The sequence below is a fragment of the Scyliorhinus torazame genome, chromosome 16 (assembly GCF_047496885.1).
Source record: "Scyliorhinus torazame isolate Kashiwa2021f chromosome 16, sScyTor2.1, whole genome shotgun sequence".
In the NCBI taxonomy this organism is placed as follows: domain Eukaryota; kingdom Metazoa; phylum Chordata; class Chondrichthyes; order Carcharhiniformes; family Scyliorhinidae; genus Scyliorhinus; species Scyliorhinus torazame.
Genome location: NC_092722.1, coordinates 72,739,487 through 72,753,365, shown reverse-complemented (window position 1 = coordinate 72,753,365; position 13,879 = coordinate 72,739,487). Strand labels below are relative to the sequence as shown.

Genomic DNA, 13,879 nt, shown 5'->3' with positions numbered 1-13,879 from the left:
ACCCGGGAGTGAGTTACAGACTGGAATCTAATCGAGGGATTCGGGTGGTTTATATATAGAATAACAGATACCCGGGAGTGAGTTACAGACTGGAATCTAATCGAGGGATTCGGGTGGTTTATATATAGAATAACAGATACCCGGGAGTGAGTTACAGACTGGAATCTAATCGAGGGATTCGGGTGGTTTATATATAGAATAACAGATACCCAGGAGTGAGTTACAGACTGGAATCTAATCGAGGGATTCGGGTGGTTTATATATAGAATAACAGATACCCGGGAGTGAGTTACAGACTGGAATCTAATCGAGGGGTTCGGGGTGGTTTATATATAGAATAACAGATACCCGGGAGTGAGTTACAGACTGGAATCTAATCAAGGGCTTTGGCGTGTTTTTTATATAGAATAACAGATATCCGGGAGTGAGTTACAGAATGGAATCTAATCGAGGGGTTCGGGGTGGTTTATATATAGAATAACAGATACCCGGGAGTGAGTTACAGAATGGAATCTAATCGAGGGGTTCGGTGTGGTTTATATATAGAATAACAGATACCCGGGAGTGAGTTACAGACTGGAATCTAATCGAGGGGTTCGGGGTGGTTTATATATAGAATAACAGATACCCGGGAGTGAGTTACAGACTGGAATCTAATCGAGGGGTTCAGGGTGGTTTATATATAGAATAACAGATACCTGGGAGTGAGTTACAGACTGGAATCTAATCGAGGAGTTTGGGTGGTTTATATATAGAATAACAGATACCCGGGAGTGAGTTACAGACTGGAATCTAATCGAGGGGTTCTGGGTGGTTTATATATAGAATAACAGATACCCGGGAGTGAGTTACAGACTGGAATCTAATCGAGGAGTTTGGGTGGTTTATATATAGAATAACAGATACCCGGGAGTGAGTTACAGACTGGAATCTAATCGAGGGGTTCTGGGTGGTTTATATCTAGAATAACAGATACCCGGGAGTGAGTTACAGACTGGAATCTAATCAAGGGCTTTGGCGTGTTTTTTATATAGAATAACAGATATCCGGGAGTGAGTTACAGAATGGAATCTAATCGATGGATTCGGGATTCTTGATCAATAAGGGGATCAGGGGTTACGGGGAGAAGGCAGGAGAACGGGAATAAGAACATATCAGCCATGATTGAATGGCAGAGCAGACTCGATCGGCCGAGTTCCCTAATTCTGCTCCTATGTCTTATGGGTGGTTTCTAGAAAGAATACCAGATACCCGGGAGTGAGTTACAGACTGGAATCTAATCGAGGGGATTGGGGTGGTTTATATATAGAATAACAGATAGCCGGGAGTGAGTTACAGACTGGAATCTAATCGAGGGGTTCTGGGGTGGTTTATATATAGAATAACAGATACCCGGGAGTGAGTTACAGACTGGAATCTAATCAAGGGGATTGGGGTGGTTTATATATAGAATAACAGATACCCGGGAGTGAGTTACAGACTGGAATCTAATCGAGGGGATTGGGGTGGTTTATATATAGAATAACAGATAGCCGGGAGTGAGTTACAGACTGGAATCTAATCGAGGGGTTCTGGGGTGGTTTATATATAGAATAACAGATACCCGGGAGTGAGTTACAGTCTGGAATCTAATCGAGGGATTCGGGTGGTTTATATATAGAATAACAGATACCCGGGAGTGAGTTACAGACTGGAATCTAATCGAGGGATTCGGGTGGTTTATAGATAGAATAACAGATACCCGGGAGTGAGTTACAGACTGGAATCTAATCGAGGGATTCGGGTGGTTTATATATAGAATAACAGATACCCAGGAGTGAGTTACAGACTGGAATCTAATCGAGGGGTTCGGGGTGGTTTATATATAGAATAACAGATACCCGGGAGTGAGTTACAGACTGGAATCTAATCAAGGGCTTTGGCGTGTTTTTTATATAGAATAACAGATATCCGGGAGTGAGTTACAGAATGGAATCTAATCGAGGGGTTCGGTGTGGTTTATATATAGAATAACAGATACCCGGGAGTGAGTTACAGACTGGAATCTAATCGAGGGGTTCGGGGTGGTTTATATATAGAATAACAGATACCCGGGAGTGAGTTACAGACTGGAATCTAATCGAGGGGTTCTGGGTGGTTTATATATAGAATAACAGATACCCGGGAGTGAGTTACAGACTGGAATCTAATCGAGGGGTTCGGGGGGGTTTATATATAGAATAACAGATACCCGGGAGTGAGTTACACACTGGAATCTAATCAAGGGCTTTGGCGTGTTTTTTATATAGAATAACAGATATCCGGGAGTGAGTTACAGAATGGAATCTAATCGATGGATTCGGGATTCTTGATCAATAAGGGGATCAGGGGTTACGGGGAGAAGGCAGGAGAACGGGAATAAGAACATATCAGCCATGATTGAATGGCAGAGCAGACTCGATCGGCCGAGTTCCCTAATTCTGCTCCTATGTCTTATGGGTGGTTTCTAGAAAGAATACCAGATACCCGGGAGTGAGTTACAGACTGGAATCTAATCGAGGGGATTGGGGTGGTTTATATATAGAATAACAGATAGCCGGGAGTGAGTTACAGACTGGAATCTAATCGAGGGGTTCTGGGGTGGTTTATATGTAGAATAACAGATACCCGGGAGTGAGTTACAGACTGGAATCTAATCGAGGGATTCGGGTGGTTTATATATAGAATAACAGATACCCGGGAGTGAGTTACAGACTGGAATCTAATCGAGGGATTCGGGTGGTTTATATATAGAATAACAGATACCCGGGAGTGAGTTACAGACTGGAATCTAATCGAGGGATTCGGGTGGTTTATATATAGAATAACAGATACCCGGGAGTGAGTTACAGACTGGAATCTAATCGAGGGATTCGGGTGGTTTATATATAGAATAACAGATACCCAGGAGTGAGTTACAGACTGGAATCTAATCGAGGGATTCGGGTGGTTTATATATAGAATAACAGATACCCGGGAGTGAGTTACAGACTGGAATCTAATCGAGGGGTTCGGGGTGGTTTATATATAGAATAACAGATACCCGGGAGTGAGTTACAGACTGGAATCTAATCAAGGGCTTTGGCGTGTTTTTTATATAGAATAACAGATATCCGGGAGTGAGTTACAGAATGGAATCTAATCGAGGGGTTCGGGGTGGTTTATATATAGAATAACAGATACCCGGGAGTGAGTTACAGAATGGAATCTAATCGAGGGGTTCGGTGTGGTTTATATATAGAATAACAGATACCCGGGAGTGAGTTACAGACTGGAATCTAATCGAGGGGTTCGGGGGGGTTTATATATAGAATAACAGATACCCAGGAGTGAGTTACAGACTGGAATCTAATCGAGGGATTCGGGTGGTTTATATATAGAATAACAGATACCCGGGAGTGAGTTACAGACTGGAATCTAATCGAGGGGTTCGGGGGGGTTTATATATAGAATAACAGATACCCAGGAGTGAGTTACAGACTGGAATCTAATCGAGGGATTCGGGTGGTTTATATATAGAATAACAGATACCCGGGAGTGAGTTACAGACTGGAATCTAATCGAGGGGTTCGGGGGGGTTTATATATAGAATAACAGATACCCGGGAGTGAGTTACAGACTGGAATCTAATCGAGGGGTTCAGGGGGGTTTATATATAGAATAACAGATACCCGGGAGTGAGTTACAGACTGGAATCTAATCGAGGGGTTCGGTGTGGTTTATATATAGAATAACAGATACCCGGGAGTGAGTTACAGACTGGAATCTAATCGAGGGGTTCGGTGTGGTTTATATATAGAATAACAGATACCCGGGAGTGAGTTACAGACTGGAATCTAATCGAGGGGTTCGGGGTGGTTTCTAGAAAGAATACCAGATACCCGGGAGTGAGTTACAGACTGGAATCTAATCGAGGAGTTCAGGATGGTTTATATACAGAATAACAGATACCCGGGAGTGAGTTACAGTCTGGAATCTAATCGAGGGGTTCGGTGTGGTTTATATATAGAATAACAGATACCCGGGAGTGAGTTACAGACTGGAATCTAATCGAGGGGTTCGGGGTGGTTTATATCTAGAATAACAGATAGCCGGAAGTGAGTTACAGACTGGAATCTAATCGAGGGGTTCAAGTTGGTTTATATATAGAATAACAAATACCCGGGAGTGAGTTACAGACTGGAATCTAATCGAGGGGTTCAGCGTGGTTTATATCTAGAATAACAGATAGCCGGAAGTGAGTTACAGACTGGAATCTAATCGAGGGGTTCAAGTTGGTTTATATATAGAATAACAAATACCCGGGAGTGAGTTACAGACTGGAATCTAATCGAGGGGTTCTGGGTGGTTTATATATAGAATAACAGATACCCGGGAGTGAGTTACAGACTGGAATCTAATCGAGGGGTTCAGGGGGGTTTATATATAGAATAACAGATGCCCGGGAGTGAGTTACAGACTGGAATCTAATCGAGGGGTTCGGGGTGGTTTATATCTAGAATAACAGATAGCCGGAAGTGAGTTACAGACTGGAATCTAATCGAGGGGTTCAAGTTGGTTTATATATAGAATAACAAATACCCGGGAGTGAGTTACAGACTGGAATCTAATCGAGGGGTTCAGCGTGGTTTATATCTAGAATAACAGATAGCTGGGAGTGAGTTACAGATTGGAATCTAATAGAGGGGTTCCGGGTGGTTTATATATAGAATAACAGGTACCTGGGAGTGAGTTACAGATTGGAATCTAATCGAGGGGTTCAGTGTGGTTTATATATAGAATAACAGATACCCGGGTGTGAGTTGCAGACTGGAATTTAATCGAGGGGTTCGGGGTGGTTTATATATAGAATAACAGATACCCGGGAGTGAGTTACAGACTGGAATCTAATCAAGGGGTTCGGGGTGGTTTATATATAGAATAACTGATACCCGGGAGTGAGTTACAGACTGGAATCTAATCGAGGGGTTCTGGGTGGTTTATATATAGAATAACAGATACCCGGGAGTGAGTTACAGACTGGAATCTAATCAAGGGCTTTGGCGTGTTTTTTATATAGAATAACAGATATCCGGGAGTGAGTTACAGAATGGAATCTAATCGAGGGGTTCTGGGTGGTTTATATATAGAATAACAGATACCCGGGAGTGAGTTACAGACTGGAATCTAATCAAGGGCTTTGGCGTGTTTTTTATATAGAATAACAGATATCCGGGAGTGAGTTACAGAATGGAATCTAATCGAGGGGTTCGGTGTGGTTTATATATAGAATAACAGATACCCGGGAGTGAGTTACAGAATGGAATCTAATCGAGGGGTTCGGGGTGGTTTATATATAGAATAACAGATACCCGGGAGTGAGTTACAGAATGGAATCTAATCGAGGGGTTCGGTGTGGTTTATATATAGAATAACAGATACCCGGGAGTGAGTTACAGACTGGAATCTAATCGAGGGGTTCGGGGTGGTTTATATATAGAATAACAGATACCTGGGAGTGAGTTACAGACTGGAATCTAATCGAGGGGTTCGGGATGGTTTATATATAGAATAACAGATACCCGGGAGTGAGTTACAGACTGGAATCTAATCGAGGGGTTCAGGGGTGGTTTATATATAGAATAACAGATACCCGGGAGTGAGTTACAGTCTGGAATCTAATCGAGGGGTTCTGGGTGGTTTATATCTAGAATAACAGATACCCGGGAGTGAGTTACAGTCTGGAATCTAATCGAGGGGTTTGGGGTGGTTTATATCTAGAATAACAGATACCCGGGAGTGAGTTACAGACTGGAATCTAATCGAGGGGTTCGGGGTGGTTTAGATATAGAATAACAGATACCCGGGAGTGAGTTACACACTGGAATCTAATCGAGGGGTTCAGGGTGGTTTATATATAGAATAACAGATACCCGGGAGTGAGTTACAGACTGGAATCTAATCGAGGGGTTTGGGATGGTTTATATATAGAATAACAGATACCCGGGAGTGAGTTACAGACTGGAATCTAATCGATGGATTCGGGATTCTTGATCAATAAGGGGATCAGGGGTTACGGGGAGAAGGCAGGAGAACGGGAATAAGAACATATCAGCCATGATTGAATGGCAGAGCAGACTCGATCGGCCGAGTTCCCTAATTCTGCTCCTATGTCTTATGGGTGGTTTCTAGAAAGAATACCAGATACCCGGGAGTGAGTTACAGACTGGAATCTAATCGAGGGGATTGGGGTGGTTTATATATAGAATAACAGATACCCGGGAGTGAGTTACAGACTGGAATCTAATCGAGGGGTTCTGGGGTGGTTTATATATAGAATAACAGATACCCGGGAGTGAGTTACAGACTGGAATCTAATCGAGGGGTTCAGGGTGGTTTATATATAGAATAACAGATACCTGGGAGTGAGTTACAGACTGGAATCTAATCGAGGGGTTCAGGGTGGTTTATATATAGAATAACAGATACCCGGGAGTGAGTTACAGACTGGAATCTAATCGAGGGGTTCGGGGTGGTTTATATATAGATTAACAGATACCCGTGAGTGAGTTACAGACTGGAATCTAATCGAGGGGTTCAGGGTGGTTTATATATAGAATAACAGATACCCGGGAGTGAGTTACAGACTGGAATCTAATCGAGGGGTTTGGGATGGTTTATATATAGAATAAGAGATACCCGGGAGTGAGTTACAGACTGGAATCCAATCGAGGCGTTCTAATGAATCTAATGAAGAGCTGAGGTGTGTGGTGTGATTGGATGGTACAGTACCTGGCTGTGCCACCTGATAACCAGCAGGACACTCTGTGTGCATCTCGCACTCGGTACACTCCAGTCCCTGCAGACAGTGATATCCCTCGCGACACTGACACTCGGTTTTTCTTTGGCTGGTGCAGTTCCTGCTCACTTCCAGGCCCCTGCCTGTGGGAAAGATGTGGGATGGAAGGTGACTAAATTATTGGTTCATGCTCCTGTCCCCTGTCCTGGGGCAAACTCTCACATTCATAGCCGCTCCTCAACTCAGGGCAGTTGGAGGGAATAATGGTGGCCAGCCCTACCCAGCATTCCTAACCCCTGTGTAAATCCGCCCCACCCTCCATCAACGCCACAGCTCTCCTCATTCCTTAGCATCAGGGCACATGTCTCGAACCTGATACACAGGAGCAGGAGGAAGTCAATCAGCCCTTCTCAAGTCTGTTATGCAGGAACAGGATGAGGCCCATTCAGCCCCTGTCAAGCCCTTACATAGGAACAGAAGAAATGCCATTCAGCCTTCTTAAGCCTGTTACACAGGACCAGGAGGGGCCCATTCAACCCCTGTTGAACCCGTTACAGAGGAACAGGGGGAGGCCCATTCAGCCCCTGTCGAGCCCTTACATAGGAACAGAAGAGATGCCATTCAGCCTTCTTAAGCCTGTTACACAGGTTCAGGAGGAGGCCAATTCAGCACTTCTCGAGCCTGTTACACAGGAACAGGAGGAAGCCCTGTTGGGCCCATTAAAGGAACATGAGAAGGCCCCTTCAGCCCGTCTTGAACCTATTGCCGGAACAGGGGGAGGCCCATTCGCCCCTCTCGAGCCTGTTACAGGAAAATGAGTGGGGCCATTGAGCCCTTGTCGAGCGTATAACACAGGAACAGGATGAGGCCCAATGAGCCCATTGTTATACAGGAATAGGAGCTCGCCTATTCAACCTCACCTGCTGCATCTCAGCTAATAGGTTCATTCACTCCTGATCCCAATCTAAATTCTATTTTCTCGGCTATGCCTCACATTAACTCCTACCCCATTCACACTGGGAAGTGAAGATGAATTCTAGGCCGAACATACGGTGATCACAGGAAGGGCACAGGTTGCATTTCCGGATATAATTCCAGTAGGCGGTGAACTCCCCTGGAGGACAAGATTCGCACTGCGTTGCTGACAGCTTTGAACATCTCCTCATGGCAAAGGATCCTGTCTCGAGGGAACCCAAAAACAACACATATTACTCACAGAATCACATCGGATTCAACAGGATCATCAATAGACAATAACAGGCCAACACCTTCCCTCTCCATGTACACTACAATTTCCCTCATTACTGACTCTACCCATCCACTTAATACCTTACACAATCACATGAACAATTTAACTATACATTGTCTCCATTAAACACTCCCAGGATGGGGTTAGATACAGAATAAAGCTCCCTCTGAACTGTCCTTATCAAAGACTCCCAGGACAGGTACAGTATGAGGGTAGATACAGACGGAAACTGCCTCTACACTGTCCCCACCAAACACTCCCAGGACAGGTACAGCACGGGGTTAGATACAGAGTTAAGCTCCCTCTACACTGTCCCCACCAAACACTCCCAGGACTGGTAGAGCACGGGGCTAGATACAGAGTAAATCTCCCTCTACACTGTCCCCATCAAACACTCCCAGGACAGATACAAACGGGGTTAGATACAGAGTAAAGCTCCTTCTACACTGTCCCCTAAAAAAACACCCCCAGGACATGTAGAGCACGAGGTTAGATACAGAGTAATGCTTCCTTTATACTGTCTCTATCATACACTCCAAGGACAGGTACAGCATTGGGTCAGTTTTGTGAGGGCCACGAAGAATCCAGCATGAGTTTGTAGAATCGAAAGAAATAACTTTATTTACGATTACATATTTATACAACAGCAGCAGTACTCGACCACTGCTCTCCCCTCTCTAGCTGGTTCCACACTGGCCAGCTATATTTATGCAGGTGGCTCTGCTAATGATTTCTCCGCCCTCTTCATTGGGGGAGCTCATGCTCACTGAGGATTGTGGGATAGGCAATAGTCCGCAGCCAGTAAAAATCAGGCAGGTTGTAACAGTCAGGTACAGAGTAAAGTTCCCTCTACACTGTCTCCATCAAACACTCCCAGGACAGGTACAGCACGGGTTAGATACAGAGTAAAGCTCCCTCTACACTGTCCCCATCAAACACTCCCAGGACAGGTACAGCACGGGGTTAGATACAGAGTAAATCTCCCTCTACACTGTCCCCATCAAACACTCCCAGGACAGGTACAGCATGGGGTTAGACACAGAGTAAAGCTCCCTCTACACTGTCCCCATCAAACACTCCCAGGACAGGTACAGCACGGGGTTCGATACAGAGTAAAGCTCCCTCTACACTGACCCATCAAACACTCCCAGGACAGGTACAGCATGGGGTTAGACACAGAGTAAAGTTCCCACCACCACATTGAAGTGCTTCCTACCTGGAGGACATTTTCCACAGCACTCTCTCAGCTCCTCATCGTAATATTGCCTTTCGCTGTCACAACTGCTACCCAATGGGGATAACGGGTTTGACCTGAACAGCTGGAGCTAGGGAGCAAGGGTGAGGGTCAGAGAGCAAAACGTTCATGGGTCAGTAACATTCATCAATCAAGGACTGAGATACGGATATAATTCCCAACCCGTCCAACCACCATTGAAATTATAGTGCCAAACTCTAATTGTTTCCGTATATAACAGGAAGAGCCATTGAGTCCCTCGCGAGCCTGTTACACAGGAACAGGAAGAGGCCCATTCAGCCGCTCTTGAGCCTGTTACACAGGAACAGGAAAAGGCCCATTCAGCTCCTCTCAAAACTGTTACACAGGAATAGGAGGAGGCCCATTCAGCCCCTCTCGAGCCTGTCATGCCATCATACTACACCCCGGCTGATCTCTAGCTTAACTCCAGCTACCTTTGGTTCTGTAACCTCTAATACAGATCCACAATGATTTGCATGTGTAGGTCCTGGTGTCATAGCTCCAAGTTTTCTGTTGACATAAAACTAGTTGGGAATGTGAAGAGTGCGGGCGTCTGAATGGGACGGCGCATCAAGGGGACTTGGACTGGCCAAATGCGTGGGCAGGAACAGGTTGGATACACTCGAACGTGGAATGAACCTTGGGGAGTTATCCACTTTGATAGGAGGTACAGAGAGGCAGAGTGTTGATGAGGGCAATGCAATTGGTTAGATCTATAGAGACTCCAGCAAGGCTTTTGATAAGGTCTCTCTGGCTGACTGGTCAAGAAAATGAGGGCCCTTGGCATCGAAGTGGCACATTAAATCTAAAATTAGCTGGGCGGCAGGAAGTAGAGGCTGATGGTAGAGTGATATATCTGTAATTCCAAGTCTGTCTCCAGTGGGGTTCTGTAAGGCCTGGTGCCCTTGCAATTTTTGACATAGGCTAATGATTAGGACTTAAACATAGAGGATACGATTCGTACCGCTCCCCATTGGGTCACTGTCTGTGCGGAGTCTGCACGTTCTCCCCGTGTCTGTGTGGGTTTCCTCCGGGTGCTCCGGTTTCCTCCCACAGTCCAAAGACGTGCAGGTTAGGTGGATTGGCCATGACAAATTGCCCTCAGTGACCAACAAGGTTAGGAAGGGTTATTGGGTTACAGGGATAGGGTGGAATTGAGGGCTTAAGTGGGTTGGTGCAGACTCGATGGGCTGAATGGCCTCCTTCTGCACTGTATGTTCTATGTTCTATGATCAAGAAGTTCACGGTTGGCACGAAAATGGGTGGTAGATAGTCATAGAGTTCGACAGCATAGAAAGAGGCCCTTCGGCCCATCTGCACCTATCTGTTCTAATCCCACTTTTAGCATTTGGTCCGTAGCCTTGTATGATCTGGCATTTAAGTGCTCACCTTCTGCACTGTAAATTCTATGAAATCTAAATCCTCCTTAAATGTTGTGAGGGTTCCCGCCTCCACCACCCTTTCAGGCAGCAAGTTCCAAATTTCCATCACCCTCTACGTGAAAATGTTTTTCCTCAAATCCCCTGTCCCTTACCTTAAATGTATGCCTCCTTGTTATTGACCCCTCTACTACCAAAGACTCCCAGGACAGGTACAGCATGAGGGTAGGTACAGACGGTTCCACAGAATCAATCCCCGCCTATCCAGCCTCTCTTCATATCCGCAACGCTCCAGCAACACCCTGGTGAAACTCCTCTGCACCCTCTCCAGTGCAATCACATCCTTCCTATAGTGTGGTGACCAGAACTGCACACAGTACTCCATCTGTGGCCTAACCAGTGTTTTGTATGGCTCCATCATAACCTCCCTACTCTCGGACTTCCGGTGGCGTTTGCGAGTGGGTCGGCCGCATCGAGAGGAGCTCCCGCTGGTGGCCACTATTTGCGGTGCTTTCGGGGGTTTCCCCGATCCTTCGCCCCCCCCCCCCCCTGATTATTGCCGGCCTTTGAGGCCGTCCCAGGTAGCAAGCGGGGCTGGTTTGAAGACCGCCGAGGAACCCTGCGCGGGTGTCTGGCGGCTGGTGCTGAGGAGTTGGGCCCAGCGCGCACGGAGGTCGGAGCAGCGGGGGGGCGGAGCCAAACGGAGGCCGAGGCGGCAGGACCGAAGCCAGGGCGCGATGTAGGTGAGAATCATCTACATCGGATGGCTCCCGCCTAGAATGTGGTAAGAAGGTTGAAGTCCGGTCCCAGGGAAACTCTGGAGGAATACAAAAAAGAAGAGAAAGAAGTTTTAAAGAAATTTGGTGAAAGTATTTTTTCCCCTTTTGTTTTGAAGGAAGGAAACATTTTTTTTTCTATAAAAATAAATAAGAAAAAAAAGATTGAAGAAGGAAAGAAGGGTGGGAAAAAAAGGAAAAATAATAAGCCTTTAAAGGATGAGAAGAGCAGCGTCGGAGAAGGGAGGAAACGCAGGCTCGTCATTGAATTAGAGGACGAGCAAAAGTGCTGACAAAATGGTGGATGCCAGACTGCATGGTGGGGCCGCACTACTTATGGTGGAGAAGATGACCGAGGTGATGGCGGTGGAGCTGGAAAAGCATTTTGCGAGGCACATGGAGGCTTTGAGGAAGGAGACGGCGGTCGCATTGAAGTAATTGGTGGAGGAGGCAATCGCCCCGGTGAGGGTAGCTGTGGCAAAGACGTTGGTCGAGGTGAGAGAGCAGGGCGAGAAGATGAAGGAAATGGAGGAGGCCGTGTCGCATCACAGCGACCAGTTCACCTCGATGGGGGATGAGCTGCGGAGGGCGGTGGAGGTCAACAGAGGACTCCGAGCAAAGCGCGAGGACTTGGCGAACCACTCGAGGCGGCACAATCTGAGAATTGTGGGCTTGCCCGAAAGGGCAAAGGGTCCAAGGCCAATGGAGTACTTTGCAGAGCTGATGGGGGAGGGTGAGAACCCCTCCCGATACGAGCTAGACCGAGCTCATCGATCATTAGGGCCGAAGCCCAAAGTGAATAAGCCGCCAAGAGCAGTAATTTTCTGCTTCCATAAGTACTGCACGAAGGAGAAGAAGGTGTTAAGCTGGGCGAAGCAGAAGCGCGAGGTGCAGTGGGATGGTGCTGGAGTTCGGATCTACCAGGACCTGACGGTGGAGTTGGCAAAAAGACGAGCGGCGTTCGGGCGAGTGAAGGCGGCACTGTAAAAAAAAACGGGGCGCGATTTGGTATGGTATACCCGGCGAAGCTGAGGGTGACGTATGATGCCACAGACTTTTATTTTGAGACAGTGGAGGCGGCTGAGGCGTTTGTGAGAGCAAAAGGCTTGGGACAGACGTGAGGAGCGGAGCTGGAAGAGAGATTGTGGACTGTGATTGGGGAGCTGGAAAATGTATAAGTGCTACAACTTTCTTTTTACTGACGTGTATTGTAATTTACTTCTCTTCACATTGTTACAGAGTTCAAGTTAATGGTTGGGTTGATTGGCATTTTGTGTTGCGACGGTTATATCTTATTTTAGTGAATTGTATGGATTGGATTGTTGTTTTTGTTTTTTCTTTCTCTGGGACTGGGTGGGAGGGGACGGTATATCTTGGCGGGGGGAGACACCCGCGTTCCCTAACTAAAGTCGGATAGTGAATGGAGGTGAAGTGAGAGTAGGGCTGTGGACATTGGAGTCTGGTTAGCAGGTTTTGATGGGTCTACGAGGCGAGCGAGTGGGGGTGGGGGGGGGGGGGGTGGGGGGGGGGGGGGGATTGGTGCTGGGAGGTGTTTTTTTGAGAGGAAATGTAGGGGGGGTTTTAGGAGGGGGGGGAAGGGGTTCAATGTTAATAATGGATAGGGGTGGGTCAAGCTCATGGGGCAGGACCCAATGGTATGATAATGGTGGATAAGAAGGGTGGGGTGGTGAGAGACCTCCAGTTAGGATAGTCACGTGGAACGTGAGGGGGTTAGGAGGTCCGGTCAAGAGGTCAAGGGTGCTTGCGCATCTTAAAAGTTTGAAAGCCGATGTAGCAATGCTGCAGGAGACTCAGTTTTTTAAAAAACATTTTTAAAATAAATTTAGAGTACCCAATTCATTTTTTCCAATTAAGGGGCAATTTAGCCAATCCACCTACCCTGCACATCTTCGGGTTGTGGGGCCGAAACCCACGCAAACACGGGGAGAATGTGCAAACTCCACACGGACAGTGACCCAGAGCCTGGATCGAATCTGGGACCTCGGCGCTGTGAGGCAGCAGGGCTAACCCACTGTACCACCGTGCTGCCCACAGGAGACTCACTTGAGGGTGAAGGACCAGGTGAGACTTAAAAAGGGCTGGGTGAGTCAGGTGTTTCAATCTGGATTTGACAGAAGGGCTCGAGGGGGTAGCGATAATGGGCAGCAAAAAAGTACGCTTCCAGATGGAGAAGGTGGTGGCAGATCAGGGGGGTAGATATGTGATTGTGACAGGGACGCTGGAGGGGAGGTTAGTGGCGCTGTTAAGTCTATACGGTCCCAATTGGGATGATGTGGGATTCGCAAAGAAGGTGATTGGGGCCATCCCTGACTTGGACACACACAAACTGATAGTGGGTGGGGACTGGAACTTGGTGCAGGAGCCAAGGTTGGACAGGTCACGGCCGCGCTCGCTGGTCCCATC

The 13,879-nt window shown here is 46.9% G+C and overlaps 1 protein-coding gene across 5 annotated transcripts in view; it reads right to left on the bottom strand.

Annotated features, from left to right (window-relative positions):
- The window catches only part of LOC140392871 (uncharacterized), a 46,007-nt gene that overhangs the window by 13,271 nt on the left and 18,857 nt on the right, over positions 1–13,879 (bottom strand). For 2 of the 5 annotated variants that reach the window (XM_072478613.1, XM_072478612.1), the window contains exons 2-4: positions 9,262–9,370; positions 7,803–7,973; positions 6,790–6,939 (exon numbers count right to left, since the gene is read on the bottom strand). In XM_072478613.1, coding sequence (XP_072334714.1) covers positions 6,790–6,939; positions 7,803–7,973; positions 9,262–9,370 — 430 coding nt within the window. Of the gene's footprint in view, positions 1–6,789; positions 6,940–7,802; positions 7,978–9,261; positions 9,371–13,879 lie in introns of those variants that run through there. The other 3 variants (XM_072478614.1, XM_072478615.1, XM_072478616.1) reach the window with 3 other exon arrangements.